Source organism: Tenrec ecaudatus, chromosome 13 (assembly GCF_050624435.1).
Source record: "Tenrec ecaudatus isolate mTenEca1 chromosome 13, mTenEca1.hap1, whole genome shotgun sequence".
Lineage (NCBI taxonomy): Eukaryota > Metazoa > Chordata > Mammalia > Afrosoricida > Tenrecidae > Tenrec > Tenrec ecaudatus.
In genome coordinates this window covers 81562518-81588661 of record NC_134542.1, presented here as the reverse complement: position 1 = coordinate 81588661, position 26144 = coordinate 81562518, and the positions used below count along the sequence as shown (strand labels likewise).

The following is a 26144-nucleotide window of genomic DNA, read 5'->3' as shown; positions in this document are numbered from 1 at the left end:
TAGCCAGAAAACGTCACTGCCATTAAGTTGACAGTAACTCGTAGCAACCCTATAGGATTGAGGGAAACTGCTACCGGGGCTTGAGGCTGTACATTTTCACAGAAGCATGAAGTCTCAGCTATCTCCCCAAAAGCAATTGGTGGTTTTGAGCTGTTGACCTTCCAGTTGTGAGCCCAACTCTTAATCCAGTATACCACATTAGGCCATTCGAAAGAGGCAAATCAAAAGTACACTGAGCTATATAATTTCACCTCAGTCAAAATAACAAAAAGACAGAACTCCTAGTAAAGCTGGTAGGGGTGTGGAGAGACTGGAAACTTGCATGTACTATTGGTGCAACTGCAAAATGGTGCAAGTACTGTGGAAAATGGCATGGCAGGGCAAATTTGGAAGCAGAAATACCCAGTAATGGATATATGAGGGGGCTTCAAAAGTGCACAAAGAAATGGAATTTAAACAAAAGGGAATTTTCCCATGGACATTCTGAAGCCTCCTCGTACATCCCAGAGAAACAAAAGGTCGGACACTAATATACACGAATACTCACATTTATCACAGCATTCTTCACAATAGCTAAAAAGATGGAAACAATGTAAGTTCCCATAAATGAACAAATGAATTATGGTACATAAACACAATTGAATGCTATGCAATTTAAAATATATTGGTGAGTTTATAACTCCCTTTGCCTTTTAATGACACAGATCTGCTTTTGTGAATGAGTAATATTGGAAGTTCTGCCTATCTCTAACCCTCATTGTTAATAGAGTATCCACTCGCCTAAACTGTTAATTTTATACACTGTTAGTATAAAATCAATACTAAGAAACTATCCTATACATGTATGCCTTCTTTCTCTTGACAGTGTTTTAAATTCTATACCACTGGCTAAATTTTATGGTAATATCAATAAAACTACCTTATGTCCCATGGGGATAATTTTTAATGTCCTTCAACAAAATCATAGCAATGCCTTTAACGTGAACTAGGGATACATATAAACCAGAGATATACGAATGGATTTGGAGCTACCACTTAATCGTAGCCCTAATTTAAATACAATAAGTTCTTATGATATGGCCCTGTTTAATACCTATCCTATAAAGTGATCATAAGATACATGGGAAGAAATGGATGCTATAGCAAGTGCTGTGAAAAAAAAAGCAGATAGTGCATGAATATCAGAAAGAATATCTGAGGTCTTAAAGACCTATTTTAAAACAAGCAGCCTTCTAAGAGAGTAACTAACTTCTTCATTGAAGAAGCACACCAGCTTGTATGTGATCCAAGAATGGTAAACAGTAAACTCCAAACCTGGAGGAGAAAATGGTATTAAATCAGTGGTTTGCAACCTTCCTAATGCCACGGCCCTTTAATACAGTTCCTCATGTTGTGGTGACCCCCAATCATAAAGTTATTTTAATTGCTACTTCATAACTGTAATTTTGTGACTGTTATGAATCATCATGTAAATATCTGATATGCAGAATGTATTTTTGTTGTTAAAAATTGAACAAAATTATAGCATAGTAACTCATCACAAAAACAATATATAATTATATATTGTGAAATATTTATTTCAAATTACAAATAAATGAAATTTTGCCTTGAAGCACGGTGTTGCATGGATAACAGTCTTAATATAACAACAATAAATTACATTGCTACATTTTGGGACAGTATGCAAAAAAAAAGGCCAATGTCAGTGTGAAGGTTGAGATAGCTTCTTTCTCACCAGATCAGAAATTCTCAGGGCAGTTTTTGCAAGAGCACACGACGTTCATTTTCCACAAGTCTACTTCTGTATTTCCAACAAGCTGGAAAACCCTGCTTCATAAAGATATGTTGTTGGTAATGGAAGAAGGCACAACACAGTCTCAGACAGAACAGGATATTACTACATACACTCGATCCAGAATTTTATAACTGGCATTGTAGAGAAATCAGTTCTTCCTGCATCGCTCTTAATAAGTTCAATGAACTCCGCTTGTGCTGTCTCAGGAACATCTTCAACTTTGACTGTGAATAGGCTTTTGGCAAGTGCAAACGGGGTGTCGGGTAGATTTGGAAAATACAATGAAATTTCTTCTGCAAGCAGGTGCAAGTGTTCTTTCACAGAAATTATCATTGTAATCCTTTGTCTGGTTCAATGTCATGCTCCTCAAAGAAATCAGATAAGGTAGGCAACATATAAATTTTATTTCATCCAATTTTTTTTTTTGCCAAACTTGAAGTTTCATTTGGAACGATCAGATCTTTTCAGACAAATCGAGGCATGTTGCATTTGGTCCTCAAGATGGCAAAGATGTCATCTTGTATTTTCTGAAGTTTACTTTTATCACTGAAAAGTGCTTCAAATTGCGGTCTTGCTTTCTAATTAAAAAACGTTCTGAGTTCATCACGAAACTCAAAAACACGTTTCAAAACTTCCTCTTGACAACCATCTCACTTCAGTGTGAAATAGCAGAGCATTATTAGGTGCATCAAACTCCTTTCACAGTTTCAAAAACAGTCGAATATTTAAAGTGCTCGCCTTTACAAAATTGACAGAACTTATGACGCTTTTCGTTACTTCTTCTAACTCTTCTGGCAGCATCTTCATTGCTAATATTTGCCGATGAATCATCCAGTGAGTTCCAATGATTTTGGTGACTCATACAGTACCAAACATTAAAATCCACATCGACATCCTAGCACAGCTGACGCACCATCTGTGCAAACACCACAAACCTTTTCTCAAGAGATCTTATTCTCTTTCAGAAATGAACCAACTGTGTCAAATACATCAGGTGCAGTAGTTGTCGTTTCAAGAGGTTTGCAAAAAAGAAACTCATCTTTAAAGTCGCCATCATTAATACACCTCACGTAAACCAGTTACAGTGAACAGTTTGCAACGTCTGTAGATTCATCAAGCTGGAAGCTAAATATTGGAAGGGGGGGGGTAGATTTAATTTCCTGGATGGCCTGATCAAGAATATCAGCAGACATGTCATCTATTTTTCTGTGAACAGTGTCGTTAGATAAGGAAATTGCACTCAGCTTCGTAACAAATTCATCTCTGATCATAACTAGAACAATGTCTTTGGCCGCTGGCAACAGTAAATCCTCAGCAATGGTGTGAGGTTTCATAGCTCTTGCCATTCTGAGGGACACCAACCATGAAGCTTTAATGGCTGTAACATTTTGTTTGTGGCACTTGCCACTAGTGTCAAGTCTGGCTTTCGTGAGTCCATCAGCCATGCTTCTAAAATAGTTGGTATCCTTGCTGGCAAAGCTCGGATGCTTGCTACCAAAATGGCATTTTGGCTTAATAGATGTTTGTTTGGCTTCATAGATTTGGGTGACAGTACTTCACAACAAATAGCACATTGCAGTTTCTCAATTCCTGCTGTGATTATTGAGGTAAAACCATACTATAAAAACTCCTCAGGCCGCAGCAACCGCAGCGCGCCGGCGGTGGCTCGGGCTCCAGCTCCCGGGCATTTAAAGGGGACGCTGTGGTCGCCGGGGGGGATGGGGTGCAGGTGGAGGGGACGGCCCAGGCGTACAACGTCCACGGCCCCTCGGGATTGGGGGAATTCATGAGCCGGTGTCCCTAAACCAGGGGCTGGAGAAGACACACCGCGTCCCCTCCAATTCCCGTAAGCACCCCTTGCTCCATCCTACGCCCAAATACCTCCGCTCCTCTCCCCTCCACCTCCTTGCGCTTCAAACTCAGCCGGGACAGACCACAGCTGTCGCCTCCCCCACCCTGAGAGGACTGCTCAGGGCTTGCTTCACTTTCTCAGAGGCACTCGGTGGCCCAAGAGCTGATTCCTCTGGACGGACAAAGCTGCCAGAAGAGCTCTGGAAGACAGCTGGAGGCCAAGAGTCCCTACTGTCAGTGTCTCCAGTGCTCTGCTGACAATGAGTGGATGCTTCCCAGTCGTTGGCCCCCGATGCCTGTCTAGAGTGTGCCGTGGCCTGGCCTGGGGGGCTCCCACCTCCCCAAGCCCCACTGCTTCTTCTGCAGCCTGCTTGCTTCGGACCCTGGCAGAAACCCCACGCGCCGACAAGTCCCTCCCAGGGAATTGGTCTTGGATATGTCGCTGCCTCAGCCTCAGGCCCAGCCCTGCTAACCAGCCTCTTCCAGGCCAGCTGTCGACACTCCCACTCTCGCGTGCCCCCTCCTCATCTCCCCACTCATCCCTACCCTGCTCCCAGGACTGCGGGATGGCTGCGCAGGGCGCACCGAAATTCCTCTTGACCTTCGACTTCCACGAGACCATCATGGATGAAAACAGCGACGAGTCGATCGTGCGTGCCACGCCCGGCCAGCGGCTGCCGGAGAGCCTGCGAGCCACCTACCGCGAAGGCTTCTACAACGATTTCATGCAGCGCGCCTTCAAGTACCTGGGCGAGCAGGGCGTGCGGCCCCGGGACCTGCGCGCCGTCTACGAGGCCATCCCCCTTTCGCCTGGCATGGGCGACCTGCTCCAGTTCGTGGCCAAGCAGGGCGCCTGCTTCGAGGTGATTCTGATCTCCGACGCCAACACCTTCGGCATCGAGAGCTCGCTGCGCTCGGCTGGCCACCACGGCCTGTTCCAGCGCATCCTGAGTAACCCTTCGGGCACAGACTCGCGGGGGCTGTTGGCGCTGCGCCCCTTCCACAAGCACAACTGCGCACGCTGCCCCGCCAACATGTGCGAGCACAAGGTGCTCAGCGACTACCTGCGCGAGCGAGCTCAGGACGGTGTGCACTTCGAGAGCCTCTTCTACGTGGGGGACGGCGCCAACAACTTCTGTCCCATGGGGCTGCTGGCAGGGGGCGAAGTGGCCTTCCCGCGGCGCGGCTACCCCATGCACCAGCTCATCCAGGAGGCACAGAAGGCCCAGCCCAGCTCCTTCCGCGCCAGCGTGGTGCTCTGGGAGACGGCCTCCGTTGTGCGCCTCCACCTGCAGCAGGTGCTGAAGGCGTGCTGAGGGAGGCCGCCGCCGGGGGCGGTGAGTGGGACAGACTGACTAGTGGATTATGCCCCTTTCCCTTTCGCTCGCTCGGGGACCGCACTGCTGCGGGGGGGATTGCGGCTTCTTCTCATTGGGAGGTGGGAGCGTGGGGTTCGGAGCGGTCTCTAGCTATGCAGTTCTCCAGCTCCACTGCTACAGTTACATCCGGTGCTCGGCCAACCTAGGCGGGCACTCTCCTTGGAAGGCTGAAGGGCTTTCATGGCAGAGGCCAGAAGTGACATCTGCTGCTTTCGCTGCCCCTTCCCTGGTCTTCTCTCAAGGAGACCTAGAATCCGGAAATCGTCGAGGTCCCTGCCACCTATGGTCCACGCGACTCCCATTGAAGAGAAGATGCTCCCTCCGCCGACGGCCCCAGGCCTCTTCAACCTTGCTTCACCCACCGTGATCGCACACTATTGCTAACCGGGCATCCCACCCACCCTCCAGCCCAAGGAAAACAAGCCAGAGGAAACAATCACCTGGTGGTGACACGAGGTAGTGCACCGTCCAGCTCGAGGACCTGGCAGCCTGGGGCAGTGCCTCCTCTCACCCCCAGCCTTGTCTATGCAGCAAGAGACCAGGGACTTTACCAAAGTCGCCCCCGTGGGCTAGGCCCTCCGAGCCTCCCTCTCCCCCCGCCCCCCGTGTGGAACAGAAAGCCATGACGTTTTTAAGCAGAGCCAGCAAAACTCCTCCCTCTTTGGTGTTCGGAGCTATAAAGAAGGTGAAGGGGAAAAAAAAAACTCCTCAGTATATTTTCTTTTCTTAATGTTCTTCTCTACGCAATCCATTGTCATGGGATTGTTTGCTAATGACAATAATATATAACAATACCTTTAATAATACAAAAGATGATACTTGGCATAGTTCAGTCAATACAGTTCATTAAAGTTTCCTTTGATTTACCATTCTCTGGGTTGTTTTTTTACATACCTGTCACTATCACAAAGGGGGCAGTATTCGCATCAACCACAACTGAATATAAAAAGATTGATCAGCATCCAGATTAAGTTCCCATGGTACAGATATTTTTTTGCAGTAGTTGATGATTTTACAGTACACGATTTTACATTTACCCAGTAATTATAGTTCATGAAGGGTCATTTTACCTCCAATACTGCTGCTTTCAACATACTAGCTGCTTTTAACAGTGTAGCTGCTTTCAACACAGTAGCTGCTCTCTACACATGTATGACTGGTCTTCATAAGCACATTATGGAGCCAACTCTGTCACATGCACTTGTATTTGTACAGCATGTATATGATGGGGTTGGTGCAATGATGGCATCACACTGGGAACCCATATGTGGACATATCTGCATGTGGGCAGACCCGTCTGGAGATGGATAGAGGAGCAGTATCTTGGTTCCTAAAACCATGGGAAATATGTGTTTTCCAATGGTTTTAGGCAACTCCTGAGAAAGGGTCATTCAACCCCCAAAGTGGTCCCGACTCAAAGGTTGAGAACCGCTGTATTAGAACTTAAATTCTGAACACCCAGTTTGCAGAAGGCTGAGATGGCAGTGAAAGCTCAAAACCCATCTACAGAGTGCCCCATGTGGAATAAGCCTCCAGTGAACCCCCCTGACTCTGGGCCAGAGATGGGAAAGGCCTCCGACAAGCTATTAGACAGGTGCCTTGTAGAGTAGGTTACAAGCTGGACTTGATCCTCAAGGTCAGCAGTTTAAAACCACCAGCTGCTCCTCAAGGGAAAGGCAGGGCTTTCTACTCCCCAAACAGCCACTCTCAGAAACTCACAGAGGAGTTTTTCACCCTGTCCTATACGGGCCACATGTGAGATGGCATTGACTCAGTGGCAGTGAGTTTGGGGTTTTTGCTGGTGTTGTTCTTGGAGTTGAGCCAACATGTGATACCTTGTCATTAATATACCTCTCGATCCAATCTCAAATTGCTCCTGTTTTGAATACTTTTTGCTTTGCTTTTGATCGAAAGTTTCTTTATGTTACGCTGTCATTGTTGTTGGGCGATTTGTTTGTGTTTTGCCTTGATTTTATATGTTTTTCTGTACATGAAACCTAGATTAAGTCTACAGACACAGCAACTGAATTAACCATTCAAAAAGACACGGCACGACAGGGGAGGCTGGGGAAGATGAGGAGCTGACAACAACAAGTGCAGGGAAGAAGAAATGTCCTGGAATTGATTGTGGTGCTGGGTTCATAACTCCTCTGCAGCTGATGGAATGATCGAAATGTATGCTGTGTGGATTGTATGTTGGTGAATCTGTTAACATTTTTAAAACTATTTTTTTAAAAGATCAGTCCAAAAAACACTTTGTAACATGGATGCGTCTCAGAGAAATTAGTTCATCACAAAAGAACCTACATTGTATGATACCACTATTATAAAAAGTCATTGAAAGGTTTACAGATAGAAGAAAACATTCTTTGATGGTTACTAGGAATGGCAGGAGGAGGGAAAAGCACTAATTAAATAATAGACATGCATTAATTAGGCGGGAGGGAAAGATAATATACATTAAGGTCAGCCCACTATCACTAGGGTAAAGGGAGGCCTGAGAAGTGTGAAGGGCGACAGACAACAGACGCAAACACGAGTACTACATGCCCAATCCTGAGATATGTCATGCCAAACAATTATCCCTGAAAGAAACATAGGGAGACATGCAAGCTGAACAGGTAGGCAAATGGGACTAAACCCATGACCACATATAGATTTGTCAGCTATGTCTACATTCTTTTTCACATGTGCTGTATACATATCCATGTATAGAGTAGCACAAAAAGGGGGCAGAAGTATGAAAGCTACGTCGTTGTAATGAAACGCCTAGAAGGAAGGAATGACCAGATAGGGTGGGCTTCGAATCATAGGCTTTGGGGTTAGCGAGGCCCATTGATACAGCATAGTTCAGAGACAGTCTTCTACATCTGACCGTGAGGCCTGAAAAGCTAGTGAGCTGCTGTCTAAGATGCAACTATTGAGCTCTCATTCTCCAGAGCAAATACGACTAGAGAAAACCAAAGATCTAAGGAACCAATTAGGACAAAGACCACATCACCCACAGTCTTCACTAAATTGAAACCAGCAGAACTAGATGGCACTTGGTAACCCCTACCAACTGCTCCAACTGGAATCAAAGAAGGTGAGGGGAAAATGTACAAAATTCAAACTCATAAAAAAGACCAGATTTGCTGGTCTGATAGAGATGATGGGATCCCTAAGGCTGTGACTCCTAAACCCTGGAGGTGACCTTGCTGCTATAGAACCTAGAGGCAAATAAAGTGAGTAATATCACTTGCGAGTAACATACTCCTTAGAATAATCAACCATGGGAGACAAAAAGGGCATCATATACCCAAAAGCAAAGCTTAAAATGCAGAAAGGGCAGGAAAGACAGGAACATAGAAACAGGGAACCCAGGGGGAAGCAGGAAAAATTGTTAGATTAAGGGGGTTGCAACTAATGCTATAAAACAAATATATATATATATAAGTTGTTGAATGAGAACCTAATTTATTCCATAAAATTCTACCCAAATCACAGTAAAAAAAATTAAGAGTATAGAACATTGATAGTTTGTTTTTGTTTTTATTTTGGTAGTGGGTTAGCATTTTTTTGTGTGATTTTTGATGATATCCTGTATGTGTCTATATCTTTTTCGATCCAAATGGAGGAAAACATAATGCAGGAAATCAAAGGCTCAGAAAAGAAAGTAGACTGTAGAACTGATAACTTAATAATTAACTCACTGCCATCAAGCTGATGCCAACTCATAGTGACCCTATAGGACAGGCTAGAACCACCCCAGTGAGTTTTTGAAACTGTAATTCTTTATGGGAGTAGAAAGCCTCGTCTTTCTCCTGAGGACCAGCTGGTGGTTTCGAATTACAGACCTTGCAGAAAATAGCCCAATGTGTAGCCACTACATCAGCCCACCCAAAACACAGCATGAAGAACAACCACTCTGAGCAGGGACGTATAGAAGGCCCCAGATAGAATGGGAGAAAAATGTAGACCGAAGTTTAAATTCCTAAAATATGCAAGACCTGCTGGATTAAACTAATCAAGATTAGAAGAACCCCCAAGAAGACTCCTGGAACTTTGATCGGAAGCTGTTTATAGAGGGTTGTCACCTTTCAGTCAAATATCAAATTGGCTTATGAAATAAATAGCATGCTCTGAGTAATGTGCCATCTTAAACAATGAACTAGATGAGGCCAAATGTCCAACATCTACTCAAAAGCAAAGAGGAGAAGACAATGATAGCAAGGGGAGGGAGTACAGCTGAAGCAGAACAAGCCAAGCGGGAAGAATGACAATGCTAAGCTATCATTCAATTCCATGAAAACTGCAACCTGTGGCATGGAACAATGGAAAGGGTTAAATGGGGAGCTCATTTGTTGGGTAATTTTTCTTCTAAAACATAGTAACATATTTTTTAACTCATCCTGATAAAACCAATATTTAGAAGACACATCTTGAGGAGATGATTAATAGTAATTTCTGAAGTTGGCAGACTATGGTCCCGGGTAAAGTTAGATGACAAAAACACTGTATACACCTGTGATGGCTTTATTTTCTGACGCCTACATGTGGTTTCACTTCACTTTTTGGAGATGTTTCACAAAACAATGGCTTAACTTTAGGCCCTTAAAAGAAAACACCACTGTCTAGTGGTAGAGCAGAGTGAAGCTGTTCCATAGGGTTTCCAAGATGGTAAATCTGTACTGAACCAGACAGCATCATCTTTCTCTCAAGAAGTGACTGATGGGTTTGAACTCCTGACCTTGTGGTTAGCAGGCCAATGCCTTTTGTAAAACTTATAATGAACATGCTACCCATTGGGAGATGCTCCCATCCCTACAATATCTGTGGCATCTCCTGAAGTCCTGGAATGCAGTCTATTATTAGCACATCAGAGGGATATGCTCCCTTTTCAGGTTAGCCACATTCAACTACAGCACCCTTCTTTAGTCTCAGCTTCCTGGTAAGACTGTATTCCCATCTCTTTCATTTATTGTCTCTGCTAATCCTCTATTGCAATGTGGTCTAATAGGAAACAAGGTTGCATGGGCATAAAGATTTGTTGTCTTGGAAACAAACAGGGGCAGTTCTACTCAGCCCTAAAGGGTCCCTTGGACTCGGTATCAAGTCCACGGTAGTACGTTGCACACTCAAAATTAGGATATACAAAGAAGTATGACAAGGAGACTACTGAGACAAAGGGCTGGGATGCAGGGCAGTCACGGGGATTATGCTGTGACTTCTGCAGACAGGCTGCTTTCACACCTCCAGGCCTTCAGCTGCTCCCACAGGCCATGCAGCCTTAGTGGAGAGGGCCACCTGACAGGAGCTGAGAGTTGGGTGAAGGGCACAGGTAGTGAGTACAAGCCAACAGGAGAAATTGTTGGGGAACAATGATCCCAACCTCACTGTCTTCATTCACGCAGACCCAGTGTTCCAGTTTGGCTAACCCAACTAAAATCGGGAGGGCAAGAATGCTTGTTGATGCGCCCGTACATCACATTCATCTGCTCTGCGTCAAAGAGCATAGGGAACATAGCTAACTAAACAGTATTGATGCATTTTATTACAAACTGTCTGGGAATTGGTGATGATGGTATGCATAACTAATTCATATGAAGCCTTTTGGGTGGTGTTCAGTTTTGTCACTTAGGGGAACATTTTTTCCACAGCCCGGCTGCCTACTCAAATTGGCAATAAGCTATTTTGTGCTGTGATGTCGTCTTATTCTTATAACAGGACGAGCCAAGAAAGTATTCTGGGGTAAACACATTAGTTATCTCCTTCTTAATTGAAATGCCAGGTGGATTAAAAAATAACTGTCATGTCTCCTTTAGAAGGGATGTCTATTTTCAGTGTGGGCATTGAAATATTACATAATGATCGTGTCATATGTTGATATTGCTAAAATAAATTTGTCTGTAACCTTGTTTAATTTCGCTCCTTTCACTATTCATTAAGCAGGGAGTATATATGCTGAGGGGGCTGTGTTTCAAAGCTTGGAGTGTCAGGGAGAGTGGAAGAAAAAAGAATAAAACCTCAGTCATTCCATCACGGCTTCTTAGAGCTCAGATGGTTTTAGCAGTCATTTAATCCAAACACTTCACTTTACAATTGAGAAGGCAAAACCCTCCTGAGCATGCATACCCTGCCCAAGGTCACCCACCTTGTTAGGGCCACTGAGTCTGCTGTGTTTCCCTCCCTATGTCAACATGTAAGTATGCTTGCATGTTGCTCCTACATTAAATTCATCTATTTAAGCAATATTTAGAGTGCTTTGTACCAGGCATTGAGGGAAAAGCAACAAAGAAAGTACACATACTCCTTTTTCTCGTTCTACAGGGTTTATGTTCTAGAAGAGAAAAGACTGAAGCTGTCAGGGATTTCACCTTGCTTAGTTCCACAAGCAATGCTCATGAACTCAGGAGACAAAATAGCACATTGCAGTAGGTAAATCTTCTGCACAAGGCCTCTTTAAAGTGTTGAAACGCAAGGATGTGACTTTGATGTTACGAAAGTGCACCTGACCTGAGCCATGGTGTTTTTGATTGCCTCATCTGCATGTAAACATTGGACACTGAATAAGGAGGACTGAAAACACATTGAAGCATTTGAACTAGGGTGTTGGCAAAGAATATTGAAAGTGCCATGGATTGCCAAAATATCAAAGAGATCAGTTTTGGAAGAAGTACGGCCAGAATGCCCCTTCGAGGGAAGAATGGAGAGCATATACTTTAGATATGTTGTCAGGAGAGACCAGTACCCAGAGAAGGACATCCTGTTCAGTAAAAAGGAGTGTCACTGAAACAGAGGCAGGCCCTGGACGAGGTGGATGGACACTGCGGCTGCAGTCTGGGGCCCAAACATAAGAACAATTGTGAGGGTGACATTAAACTGAGCAGTGTTTGGTTTGCTTTGAGTTGGTACCGACTGGACAGGACCTAACAACAACGACATGTTCTAGAAATGGAAGAGAAGAAAGCCAATGATTATATCTATGCAGATAGATAGATATATAGATAGAGTCAGAGATGATATATATCAAGAAAAAATAATTATGATTCATGTAAATCAGGGAAGGAGAGTGTTACTCTAGGTCCAGTAATCAAAGACATTCTCTCTGGTGACATTTGAGCAGGATCTTGAATAAAGTGATGCATTAAGGTATGCAGCCATCTGGGTGAAGAGCAGGTGCAAACGTGCTGAGGCAATCATGTGCCAGGCATGTTTGAGGAATGAGGTGGAAGGAGAGGAGCACGATAAGTCAGGAGGCCCTGTCTCCCGCAGTGTGGATGGGACGGGCCTCCAGATCACGTGGGCCTCCTTGTGTGTCATGGCGAGAACTCTGAGATGGCCGGTGGACTGTCTTCAGCAGAAGGGTGGTGTGCTTCTGAAGGGAATTTTAAAGAGATTACTCTGGAAAATGGATTGTATAGATGGTAATGGAAAGGGAGGGGCAGATAAATTGACTAGGAAACACAAACTCTATCCTATAGGACAGAGTAGACCTGCCCCGTGGGTTTTCAAGCCCATCTTCCTCTTATGGAATGGTAGTGGTTTCAAGCAGCTGAATTTGTAGTTCACAGTGCAAAGAATAACCTTCTAGGCCACCAGTGCTCCTGGAAACGATAATGCAACTCCTGGTTATTTCCAGGTAAGGAGCCCTGGTGGTGTGATGGATGATTTGTTGTGCTGCAAAGCACAAGGTCAACAGTTTGAAACCACCAGCTGCTCTTCAGGAAAAGAATGAAGCTTGCTAATTTCCTAAAGAGTCACAGTTTGGGAAACCTGCAGAGGTACTTCTGTTCTGTCCTAAATGGTCATTGTGAATCAGACCTGACTCGATGGCGGAGAGCTTGGTTTGGTATGTTTATATCCATGCCACAGGGTTAGGGTATGAGGAGAAAAAATTATACCAAAGTTTTCGGCCTAAACACTGAAAGAAGAGCTTTCATTTGCCAAGGAAAAGTAATATCAAGGAAAGAATAAAAAACAAGAATACAGATTGGGCTTAGTAAGCTTGAGGGATGTAAAAATATCCAGGTTGTCGTTGTTAGGTGCCAATGGTCAGTTCTGACCCATGGCACTCATGCTCAACAGAACTAAACACGGTTTGGCCTGCGCCAGCCTCACAATTGTCCCTATGCTGGAGCCCATTGTTGCATCATGACGTCAGTCCATCTGGCTGAGGGCCTTCCCCTTGTTCACTGCTCTTCTACCCCACCAAACATGGTGTCCTTCTCCAAGGACTGATCTCTCCCGACTACATGTCCAACGCATAGAAGACGAAGCCTGGCCATCCTGGCCGCTAAGGAACACTCTGCCTTACTTCTTCCAACACAGATCGATTTGGCCTTTCAGCATTCATGCTGTTGTGGTTGCTGCTGTTTTTAGGTGCCATCGGGCTGGCCCTGGCCCATAGCGATCCTATGCATATGAATGAATGAATGAATGAAACACTGCATGGTCCGGCTCCATGCTCACAATCTTTCCTCTGCCCGAGGCCGTCAATGCAGCCACTATGTCATCCAACTCATTTAGGGTGTTGCTCTTTCATCACCCCTCCACTTGACCAAACACGATGTACTTCTCCAGGCACTGTTCCCTCCTGACAAAGTTGTCCAAAGATGAAGTCTGGCTCTCCTGGCCTCTAAGGAGCACACTGGCCTTATTTCTTCCAAGACAGATCAGTTTGTCCTTTTGGCAGTCCATGGTACTTTCAATATTCTTCTCCAGCACCACAATTCAAACGCATCAATTCTTCTTCAGACATCCTGATAGAATGTCAAATTTTACATGTATGTGAGGAAATTGAAAATACCATGGCTTGGGTCAGGCACTTCTTATTCTTAAAAGTATCATTTGAACTTTCCAGTACTCTACAGAGGTCTTGTGCAGTGTATCATTTGATACCTTATGGTTGCTTCCATGAGCGTTGATCAAGGATACAAGACAAAATTCTCAATAGCTTCCATCTTTTCTGCATTTATCATGGTGTTAACTATTGGTCCCATTGTGAGGATTTGGGTCTTCTTTACATTGAATTATAATCCGTACTAGAGTTTGGAATTTTTTATCTTCATCAGCAAATACTTCAAGTTCTCCTCACTTTCAACAACCATTGATTGTGTCATCTGCATAATGCAGGTTGATAATAAACCTTCCTCCAAATCTGAAGTCATATTCTTCTTCAAATAATGCAGCTTCTCTGATTATTTGCCCAGCAGATAGATTGAAAGAGTAAGGTGAGAGGATATAATACTGACACAAACCTTTCCTAATTTTTAAATCTGTAGTTTCCCCTGTCCTGTTCACATAACTGCCTCCAGACCCATGTACAAGTACCTCATGAGCACAATGAAGTATTCTGAAATTCCCATTCTTCTCAAGGCTATCCACAGTTTCTTATGATCCACACAGTCACATGCCTTAACATAATCAATGAAACACAAGAAAATATCTTTCTGGACTTCTTCACTTTCAGCCAAGATTCGTCTGACATCAGCAAGGATATGGCTGTTCCACTTCCTTTTCTGAGTCCAGCCTGAACCTCCAGCACACCTTGGCAGTGCACTGCCGCAATCATTGGATGATCTTCAGCTGAATGTTACTTGCATGTGATCTCCATGATATTGTTCTATAATTTGAGCATTCCATTGAGTCACTTTTCTTTGGTGGGTACCAATATGCATCTTTTCCAGTCAGTTGGCCAAATAGCTGTTGTCCAAACCTCCTGGCATAGATAAGTGCTTCTAGAGCTTCATCCACTTGTTGAAGCCCGTCAGTTGGTACTCCATCAATTCCTGGAGCCTTGTTTTGGGCTAGTGTTTTCTGTGCAGTTTGAACTTCCTTCGGCACCTTTGGTTCTTGCTCATTTGCTATTTCCTGAAAGGGTGGAATATTGACTAGTTCTTTTTGGTACAGTGACTCTGCCTTCTTTCTGGCTTCCTGCATCATTCAGTATTTTCTCCATACAATCTTTCAATATTGAGTTGTTTCTTTAAGTTTAGAATATGCAGATCATATTCTATTTTGGTTTTCTAACTCAAGGTTTTTACACATTTCAATATTTGACTTTGTCTTCTGGAGCTGCCCTTTGAAATTTTCTATTCACCTCTTTGACTTCCTCATTTCTTCCATTTGCTTTAGTTACTCTACAATTAAGAACAAGTTATTGAGTCTCGCCTTCATGATATCCAGTTGATCCTCTTTCTTTTCTGCTTTTGTAGTAAAGAAAGCAAAAGCTCTCCTCATGAATGATGTTCTTAATGTCCTCCACAGCTCAATGGGGCTTCTGCCATTAGATGAGTCAAATATGTTCTTTAAATTCAGATGGGTTAGACTAAAGGTCTTATTTTTACTTTCGTGGGCCTGTTTTAATTTCTTCCGCTTTATCCTGAACTTACAAATAAGCAATTAGTGGTCTGTCCCACAGTCGGCCCCTGGCCTGGTTTTAGCTGCCGATGTCAAGCTTCTCCAGCGTCTCTTTCCACAGATGTAGTCAATTTGATTTCCATGTATTCCATCTGGAGAGGTTCATGTCTATAGTCACATTTTATATTGCTGAAAAAGGTATTTGCTATGAACAAGTCATGGGTCTTGCACAGTTCTGTCACATAATCTCCAGCTTCCTTTCTGTCACCAAGACCATATTTTCCTACTGTTCCTTCCATGCTGCTCCTAACTTTTGTGTTCCAATTGCCAATAATTAATGATGTATCTTGATTGAATATTTTATCAACTTCCAATTGGAGAAGTTGGTAGAATTCTTCAGTGTCTTCCTAACTAGCTTTTGTGGTTGGTGTATACATTCAAATAATAGTTTCATCAGTCAGTTTCCTTGAAGGTGGCGAGATATAACCCTATCCCAGAAGGCACTGTACATCAAGACTGATTTTGTAGTGTCCTTTTGACAATGAGCTCCACGCCATTCCTCTTGATGCTTCATTCCCAGCAGATTAAATGGTTTGATTTTCTGATTCAAGATGGCCAGTACCAGTTCATTTTCAGCTCACTAATGCCTAGGATATTGATCTTCATGCATTCCACTTTATTTCTGACAACTTCTTCATTTCCTAGATTCATAATTCACACATTCCATCTGCGGATCATGAGCTGGTTTTTGCAGCGGTTTATTCTTGCCTCAAGCCGTGCCCCATCAGCAAATGAAGATCCGGCAGGCTCCCCTCCCCCTGGCTTTACCCCACTTACATCAGCATAGTCAAGTGCACTCAGAGAAGGCAGCACCCTGGTCACCTTCTGAGCACCCACTGACCCACAGAGCCCATCCTCCAACACTATTTCTGACAAGGTGCTTCTGCCATTTTGTATCTGACAATGTTTCTAACCTATACATTAGGTTTTCAGTGGCTCTTTTCTCCAAAGAGCCGAATCCTTCTTTGTTCTCTGTGTGCACTTTTTGAACATGAAAGAAGTTCTACTTAGCAAGCAAGGGGCGGGTGGGGGGGGGGGAGACACCATTAAGAAGTTTTTCCCTGAGGAAATGACACTTATCTAAGTGGAATGTAGACCATTGTCTGTGTGAACTATGTTATGCCAATTAACCTTCATTTGCCTATTGAGTTTTGGTGTGCCCATGTTTGGAGCATTTCATCCCATTCGTGAATGAAACCAATAATTAGAAAGAAAAACACTGCCTCAAAGTTTGACTGCAAGTTCACATTTCTAGGAGTTAGTAATTTAGAGAGCCACAAACTAGAGGGCAAAACATAGTTCAGCAGCTTAATCCTCAGCTCCCTGGGGATACTTCAGCCCTGGGGCTGGTGGCTTCTTTGCAAAGCAAATGGTTGCTGTGAAGTATGTGACTGGGTGGACCCAAGAGCAGAGGCCCAAACAGTGTCCACAGGGGTGAACAGACATGTTTTCAGGGACCGAAGAAGTCCATGAAAATTTCACTTTCTCCATTTTATTAAAACGTGAAGAAGCGCTAGACTTTGTGATCATTTGGATGACATTGCATTAGGACAGCCATGACGTTTTTCTGGTTTTTGTTTGTTGTTGTTTTACTTTAGCTTTTAAATATATGCATATATCTTAGTTGGTCTCCGTGATTTGTTATCCAAACTGACCATATTTGTATTTTAAGTCACTTTCTTCTAACCAGGATTCATAGCTGCTCTCTTGCCTGCCCTCCCTCCCTGTGAACAAAGGTACTGTGTTGCTCACGGTTGAGACAACAGCATCAGGGAAAAGAATCTGTAGGAAACAGAAAATCTGCACAAGGAGCAAGAGGCTACACTTCTAAGGTTCGTTTTCACCCTACTACCTAAAGGCACTGAGCTCTAGTCCCCGCCCTCTGTGCACAGAGCATTCGCTGGAGAGGAGAGGCAATCAGTCACAGTAGTGGGAGGGCAATCACAGAGGACAGCTCCATATCATGCAGTCCCTGCAGTACACAGATGCATGCAATAGCAATTAAGGGTCTAAATGAGAAAAGGCAAAATTACTAGAAAAAGTTGATGAACCCCAAGGAGTCAGTCAGGGCAGAAGGTCTATATGCTAAGGTCTGGCTTTTGATCAATTATGACAAAATTGATCATTATATATATTAGCATAAGAGCATTCACATTTGAAAACTGACAGCAAACTAGCATAGGCCAGTTAAAAGACAGACACAGGACCAAACAATTAGAGAAGAGGAAGAAATCTAGACGGGGATCAGGGCAGAAGTATCAACCTAACTGCCCCCTTCCTCCAAGCTAGGGCTTTATCAATATGCCACTGAGAAGGTAGGCAATTAACTTTCAAGTCACACTACAGTCACAGGGGCATATGTAAGTATATACATGTATGCACACACACAACTCATATATATATACTCATATTTGATGTAACAATGCTTACTTAAACTAATTTACCACTCTATATAGTTCACTCCATTGAGTAATTTTAGTTTTTCTTCAGTAATCCTGAGCTGTCCTCATAAAGTCTGCTGCTTAAAGACATTGTTCAGGTATTATTAATATAAGATTCAACCAGCCTAACCAAAAATTGCACATTATTTTGTAGCATATCAAGTGAACACATTTCTTTTATATTATACCAGAATAAAGATGAGTTGTTTTTGAGTTTCTAACTCTTAAAATTGGATTGGCATAAAGATTAGAGGACTGTGTATAGTATTCATCACACTGAAGACACTCGGTTCATATTTACTGAATACATGAATATCTTGACTTTTAGTGATACTTTTGGTATTATGCACTATCCTATTGTCAGTATAGCTCAATGGAAGCACACATGATTCTATGTGTCCCATTACCATCCAGTCAAATCCAACTCATAACATCCCTACAGGACAGAGTAGAACTGCTTCATAGTACATCCAAGTCTGAGCCTTGGTGGTGATGTTTGGTAAGATTTTGACTATGAACTGCAAGGTTGATGGTTTGAACCCACCAGCTGCTCCTCAGAACAAAGATGAGGCTTTGTGCTCCTGTAAAGATTTACCGTCTCAGCAACCTTACAAAGGGTTGCTATGAGTCAGAATTTACTCAGTGGTCATGGGTTTTTAATTGTATGACATCAGACTGCCACCTGTCTCTCCCGTAAGCAGCAGATGGAGTCATACTGCTGGCCTTTCTATTAGGAGCTAAGTTCTTAGTCTCTGCACCATCAGGGTTCCTCATGTGATGTGTAGGGCAGGAGAATCTCCAGCAGCAAAGGCCATCCAAGGTCACGTGCAGAACAGCATCGGAGCTACTGCTCACTGAACAACCCAAAGAACAAGAGGCTGCCTGGCTACCAGGACCGACCACTCTGAAAACAATCACCTTAGAAGGTCATGAATAGCGTGAGAGATTTGTTGAATACTTGAAATCATAAAAAGATGAGGCTCACTTGTGGGATAGCGACAAGGGGAACCTGGAGATTATAGCTCTAATCACCCTTCAGTCTTGAAAACAAGCTCACTCCTGTGACTCCATTTCAGCAAAATAACAGAGTGGAAAAACATTCAATCCTGAAAGAAAAAAATGAGCAAGTTATGGAAGGTTGCAGGGATCATCAAAAGACGATGAAATTAATACACAGGATTGCCGTGCCAAAAAGACATGGTCAGTGTCCAACCATTTCAAGAGGTGCGATGGGTGCGATATGGCAACAATGAACCACATAAATGTCCTCTAGCTACTCAATATTTCCTCCCCTTACTATTAGGGTCTTTATTTGTTTTACCTCATTAATTATATCAGATGAGAGTATGCTCATTTGTACATGTAAGATTGTTCAGTACATGAAAGTTAAGATAGATACTCCACCAGACACAAACAAAAGAACCAATGGTATTGAAGGAAGAATATAAGTTGCCCAAAAGCATTAGTGGGAAAACACTAATGCTCCGGGGAAAGATGGAATCCCAATCTCAATGCTTGAGCAAACTCAGGTGACACTGGAAGCACTCCTTTGTCTACACTAAGGCATTTGGAAGAGGACTAACTACCTGGCCAACCATATTTCTGCCCGTTCAAAAAATAGTGACTCTACAGAATGCATAGGTTAATAATTTATTAATATTCCATACAAATAAAGTTTTACTGAAGATAGTGCAAAGCCAGCTGCAGCAGTACACCAACCAAAAGTCAAGCTAGATTCAGAAAAGAATGCAGAAAGAATAATATCGGATAGATCTTGGCTGACAGTAAGAATACTATGAAGATGTTTGCGTGGTTTTAGTTACTATGCAGAGGCAGTGGACTATGTGGATCATAGCAAACCATGGATATCATTGGGATAATGGGAGTTACAGAACATTTCATTGTGCTAACGTGGACCTGTACGCAGACCAAGAGGCAGTGATTTGAACAGAACAATGGTTTGATATGAGGAAAGGTGTTTCTAAGGATTATACATTTTCACCATACTTATTCGATCTGTACTCTGGGCAAATAATCTGAGAGAGCGGGCTGTTAAGAAGAACTTGGCATCAGGCTTGGAGGAAAGCTTATTGTGTTACTCTGGGTTGACTAGAGAAACAAATCCAGAGACACTCATATGTGTATAAGAAAGGAGCAATTGTATATTGAGAAAACATCCTAGCCCAGTCCAGATCAAGTCCATAAGTCTGATATTAGCCCATATGTCCGATACCAGTCTGAAAATTCCTCTTTGAACTCACGCAACACATGCACTCATGGTGACTGCAGAAAGATCACAGGCCAGTGGGTGGAAAGTCTTGTGGATCCAGTAGCTGTGGAAGCACCTTAATGCTAGCATAGGTCTCCATGTGGCTCCTCCAGCTCCCACACTCTGGCTGCCATCAGCATAGCTTCATGTGACTTGTCAAAAGAAACGTCTTGCAGGGAGGCAAGCAGAAAGAGTTGAAGCAGAGAGCATATCTGCCCACCAGTGAGCTATTTATCTCCTTTGCGCCTCCAAATGAGGTCGTCAAGCTGTGACCTGATTGATAGGCTAGACTCAACCCTTTTGCAAGTTGACAGGAGGTAATGGCACTACCATACTTATTAATAAACCTGCAATACGCAGATGACACAACCTTGCTTGCTGAAAAGAGGAAGACTTGAAGCACTTACTGATAAAGATTAAGGATTGCATCCTTCTGTATGAATAACAACTCAGTGTAAAGAAGACCAAAATCCTCACAATTCAACCAACAAATAACATAATGATCAACTAAGAAAAGAATAAAGTTGTCAAGGATTTGATTTTATGTGCTTCCACAAGAAATGCTCATAGAAACAGCAGTCAAGAAATCAAAAAACATATTTCTTTGGGAAAATCTGCCACACAACTTTACAGTGTTGAAGAGCAAGGATGTCACTTTGCGGGTTCAGGCGTGCTAGACCCAAGCCATGTTTTTCAACAGTCTGAAATGCATGTGCGAGCTGAGCACTGAATAAAGCAGAGTGAAGATAAATGGAGGCATTGGGGTTGTGGTTTGGGAGAAGAATATTGAAAGTATCATGGGCTGCCGGAAAAATAAAATCTCTGTCTTGGAAGAAGTATTGCCTTAGAAGGGACGATGGTAAGACTTTATCTCACATTCTTTAAATCATGAAAGCTTATTTTAACTTGGGGCATATTGTCAGGAGAGACCAGTCCCCAGAAAAAAAGACATCATACTTGCTAAAGTTGGGCTGCAAAAAAAGAGGAGTCTCTTCAGTGGGATGGATAGACACGGTTACTGGAACACAGGGTTCAAGCCTAACAAACGTGACGGCGGCGAGGCAGGCTGTAGAATTAAGGTCTAAGTGTGATTGGATAAAGGAGTATCTTTGGACTGCCGTCCCTCTTGTGTACCTTTCATGAAACAGTGTCTCAAAGTCGTGAACGTCGCAAGGCTAACACTCCTGTCAGTAATGGAGGGGCATGCTCATGACCCATTTTTCTGAGAGCTGGCGTCTCCCCGGCCCCAGAAGGTTCACTGTCATGGTCTTCTTGTTCTGGTGGGTGGATCTGGCATAAGTGACAGCACACACACAGGTCATTCTCTCTCTTGAAAAGCTGCCTGTCCCCAGAAAACACTTTTCCCCTTCCCTGCGTTTCTGTAAACAACCTGCCTCTTCACAGATAAGCTTGTGTTCTCTTGGCTCTCCGGCACCTCTGGTCTCCGTGGGTGGTTTGGTTCAATAGTGGCAGTGTTCGTGACAGGCATGAAGCTTAGAGCAAAGGGAGTTGTCCCCCAAAGGCTACCGATAAACACAAGATAACTAGAGAAGCCGTAAGGAAGAGGGTGTTTCCTAATGAATCCAGCACACAGTCTAGAAGGGCGTGGGGAAAGCCAGGTCAGTAAAGGCCAACCGCCACAGGCATGCTGAGGCACACCCACTCAAAGCCTGGTTCCCTGTCACATGCGCACAACCACTAATAGTCCACTAATACACACAACCATGCCCTCCAGGAGGCTGTGGGAGGAGACCAGTGGGGGAAGAAGGGGTAAGGCACAGCACATGGCCCTCTTTCCACCTCCTCCTCTCTCTCTCTCTCTCTCTCTCCAGTCCTGTCTGTGAGAATGCACTCTCAATGTTTTTTCCTTTAAATCCTAAAAACTTATTTTAACATACAATTGTGCTTCTGCTGTGTGAACTCTTTCTGCGTTAAGAAGCAAGAGCTGAGGACAAGCCTCTCAGAGCCCAACGTCAGCATCCCAGGGCGCACAGGTGTCGGCCGTCTTCGCCAACAGCTGGGCTCCTGCTCTGCCTCGACTGGCTGATGAAAAGTGAAACACCATCATTGCTCCATCCTCTTCCCAGCCAGCTTTCTGCGAGCAGGATTGGGGGTCCTGGAAATGTCTTTTTGTTTTATCTTCTCTCTACTCCTCTTATTCCAAGCTGGCAGTGTTTCTTCTGACAAAACAAACAAACAAACTAACAAACATTTCTCCAGAGCCCAGCAGGCCCTGCCTGGGGGGTTATGGGGCCTCATTCTGTCACACCTGTAGATCTTTTTGTGATAACCCTGCTGCTCAGGATACTGAGAGACAACCCCCTCCGACTCTCTGCAGGCCCACTGCTTCGAGTGACTTCATGATAAAATGTACATATTATATACTCATATGTGTCATCCACTCAGCAATTGACCTAAGGTGGTTACATGTGAACATGCACACATACTCAGTGCTGGGTAGGCTGGGGAGAGGAGGCAAGAGGGAGAATGGTTAAAGGGCTTGCAGAAGAATTTCACCAAGAACAGCCTGACTTTCAACTTGGATCGCCATTGGGAAGTGACAGCTACCTCTGAAAGAAAGCAGAATGCTACCCTGCCCTCAGCATGCACCGCCTGTAAGAGGCCCCTGAGCACCAAACAAGAGCCAAACAGAACATCGGTGCCATGGAATCAGCAGGAAGCCATCCCTCGCCCATGAGCAGCCAGCTAACATTTGATGAAGCCCAGTGAAAATGTACAAGCGGAGGCTAGAGAATAGGTACAAAAAACCAAGTCAAGCAAACAATCAACAAGATGCCAGTATGGCCAAGGATAGACCGGAGTAGATGGAAAAGTCAGGAGGCTAAGAGGAGCAGAACCAGCCCCATGCTGAGTTAACCTGGCCCAAAGGGATCTCACCAGCCCCCCGGTGCTTGCTAGATCCCTCCTTTGTAGCCTCCTCGAAAATGAACGAGGGCTAAATCTCTACGTAGCACAGTATCCCCACTTCAGAATGGGGGTTCAGTCATTCTCAAATTATGATTCGATTGTGAAGTTCCGAGATAAAGAATATTCCAGTCATTGGCATACTGAATCAGAACTCTCTTGGACTCTGCGTGGGCCACACTGGTTCAGCAGGCCTCTTACGGCATGATGCTCCCACGGGCTTCCATTTGTTTGCCAATACTGTAAGCTGGTAGATCCTTCCCCAGGAACAAATGCAGTCTGCCATGACCTACCATACACTCATGAAAGTATCTTGACTAAAGATGCCCCTTCCCAGATTGTACAGGTTGGTGCATATTTATAGCATTCACCTCTCTTTTACTGACAGGACATACTATGTCCTGCCCCCTCTGTGGAGAAGAAAGGGTGTTCCAACAGATCTTCAGGGAAGTAGAATTAGAGAGCTCCTGGATTAAGCACACCCTGAAGACTGGTCTGCTGCTTGCACATCAAAAGGCTTCCTCCTTCAGGAACTCTCCCTGACAGCCCTCTCGCAAAGCTTCAATAATGACTTTTATAAGGACCTATGACTTCCGCACTGCAAGAATAGCTTTGATCTGATGTGAGGAAGTATCCTAGGTTTCCTCCGAAGCACGGAGTCCTGGAGTCTTCCTTCTGCAAAGCAGCCGCTTTCCCCTGACCACTTGAATTACACTCGGCTGTCTTCTTGTGCTGCAGATGCTTCTCTGTTCCCCTGGTTATCTGTAAGCAACAGTGGGTTCGGGGTACTTTCTTGGTCACCTGAGAACTTGAGGGCCCATGGTTCTACTCAAGCCTGGAGCTTTTAGTGCTCACTGATGCCATGTCACGGCGCCTGTAAGTTCTCAAAAGGATAGATCCTTCCCCAGAAACACATGCGGTCTGCCAGGACCTACCACATGGCCATGAAAGGATCTCGACTTAAGATGCCCCTCCCCAGATTGTACAGTTTGGTGCAGAGTTGGATTACATGTTGGCTTAAATTGGGAAATACACACAAACTGGTAGTCCAAATGTTAACTTGTCAGAAACTGGCAAGGGGATCCGTGGAAGGAAGAGGAGGAGAAAGACTTCCACACAGAACTTTCCAGCACAAAGGACGGTGGAGGGCAGAATAGAATACACGTCCTTATCAATGGAAGAGACCCGAGATATTGGAGATTGTAAAATGGCTGAGGGAAGAAAGACAGGATGTTCACACAACCCCTACAATGCCTGAATAGACTCCTGAGGGAGTCTGGGGGATTGTGATCATCTGAGTTGACTAGAGAAACAAGTTCATAGAGTCATTCGTATGTGTAAAAGAAAGAGTTTTATATTCATAAGCAGTTGCATAAAGAGAAAACATCCCAGCCCAGATCAAGGCCATAAGTCCGATATTAGCCCATATGTCTGAAACCAATCTATAAAACCCTCTTCTGACTCACACAACACGTGCAATGACACCAAACACAGAGAAGATCACAGGCCAGTCAGTCAGAAGTCTTGTGGATCGAGTGGCATTGCAAGCATCTCAGCACTGGCAGGGGTCTCCACGTGGTTTCTCCCGCTCCAGAGGTCTGGCCCCATCAGCCTCTCTCCATGTATCTTCTCCACAAGGATATCTCACAGGAAGTGAATAGGTGTCCCGCCTCCAGCAAGCTATTTATCTCCTTAGCACCTGCGAATGAGGTCATCGAGCTACTGCCTGATTGACAGGCTAGACTCCACCCCTTCACTCTGAATCCTCACATTGACACCAGTTGATCTATCTACCACAGGTACTGAATGACAGGGCAGGGCGCCAGAAGCTGCATACCTGAAAGGAGGAGGGACACTAAAGAGGACCAGCCACAAGCAGACCCTCCAGAAAGCCAGCTTTGGTGGCAGGGCCACCATTTGTGGACTATAAGGTCCACATTCTACAGCTTTACATTTTCCCTGGCCTTTTAGACTAGCAAAGGGCCCTTTTCCAAATTATTCCCCTTCAATAAATACACTCTTCCTGTTCAAACCTTTTCTCGGACTCTTGTCTGAAGTTTGTCCCTCAGCTGAAATCTTTCTTGTAAGCAGGACAAGAACCCTGGCGTAGAGATGCTTGAAAGCCTGCGCCTCCTTCTGGTAACACTGAGCTGGATAAATCTCCTTCACATGGGAGTCTTGCTTAGCATTCCTATTTTGGAAGTGAGGCTGGAGCTACCCTAGGAATCTAGCCATAGCACCGCATGGAAATCTCCCAGCACTCTACTAGTCTGGCCAACTGTTATGTTACTATGCCACCCAGAAAGTCACATACAATGAAAGGGAGGGGCTGGGACCACTATTATGCAGCAGGCATTTTAAAGCCCATCTTTAGGGAGGTGGGGGTGGGGGTTGATTCTTAAAATAGCTGCCAGGAATTGATTTTGAAAGGCATCATTTTTTTTCTAATTCATTAGTTAATAGTTTGTAAAGCTTGTTTAAATTTTACAAGTAGAGCCTGGAGAAGGAGTGTCAAGAACAAACAAACAAAAACAAGTGAGGAACGGCAAAAACCAGGGACATGATTCCAATGCAAACCAGTAAGGGACCAGACAATTGCTTCCAAAGTAGAGACGTGTCTGAGAAAATCACCAATATCACTTAACTTGTAGTTCAAATCTTTCCATGAGTCTGAAGATAAAGCAATGAAACTGAAAAGGGCTGTGTTCAAGATGGCTCTGTCTGCTCTGTGATCACATCCTCCCACAGCGCACGCGCCTGCACGCACTCACTCACACACACACACAATTAGAGCTAATTAATGAATTCAGAGAAGCTGCAGAGCACAACAGGACAACACACGAAAGGCTGTTGTACACATCAGCAATCCTTAAAGGTAATTAAGAAAGCAATTTCATTTGCAATATCATCTAAAAGAATAAAATACCTAGGGGCATTTCAACAAAAAAAATACGAAACACTTGCACACTGAAACTATAAAACATTGCCAAGAGAAATTAAAGAAGACCAAATAAAGAGAGGAAATTCTGTGCAAATTGATTGGAAGATTCAATACTCTCACAATGCCAATGCTAGTCAAAGTG

The 26144-nt window shown here is 44.0% G+C and overlaps 2 protein-coding genes across 2 annotated transcripts in view; one reads left to right on the top strand and one right to left on the bottom strand.

Moving 5' to 3' along the window:
• Positions 1 to 26144, bottom strand: part of CCDC148 (coiled-coil domain containing 148) — a 337076-nt gene that overhangs the window by 93862 nt on the left and 217070 nt on the right. The gene's annotated exons all lie outside the window — the stretch shown is intronic.
• Positions 3907 to 4962, top strand: LOC142424163 (phosphoethanolamine/phosphocholine phosphatase-like). Its single transcript, XM_075529266.1, has 2 exons — positions 3907 to 3951; positions 4204 to 4962. Exons 1-2 carry the CDS (start codon positions 3907 to 3909, stop codon positions 4960 to 4962), a joined length of 804 nt encoding a protein of 267 aa, XP_075385381.1.

Excerpts from the sequence above, each read along its gene's own strand:
- LOC142424163 (XM_075529266.1), top strand. The coding sequence starts at position 3,907 with ATGAGTGGATGCTTCCCAGTCGTTGGCCCCCGATGCCTGTCTAGA. Across the intron at positions 3,952-4,203 it reads GCCCCCGATGCCTGTCTAGA|GACTGCGGGATGGCTGCGCA; the intron begins GTGTGCCGTGGC and ends CCCTGCTCCCAG.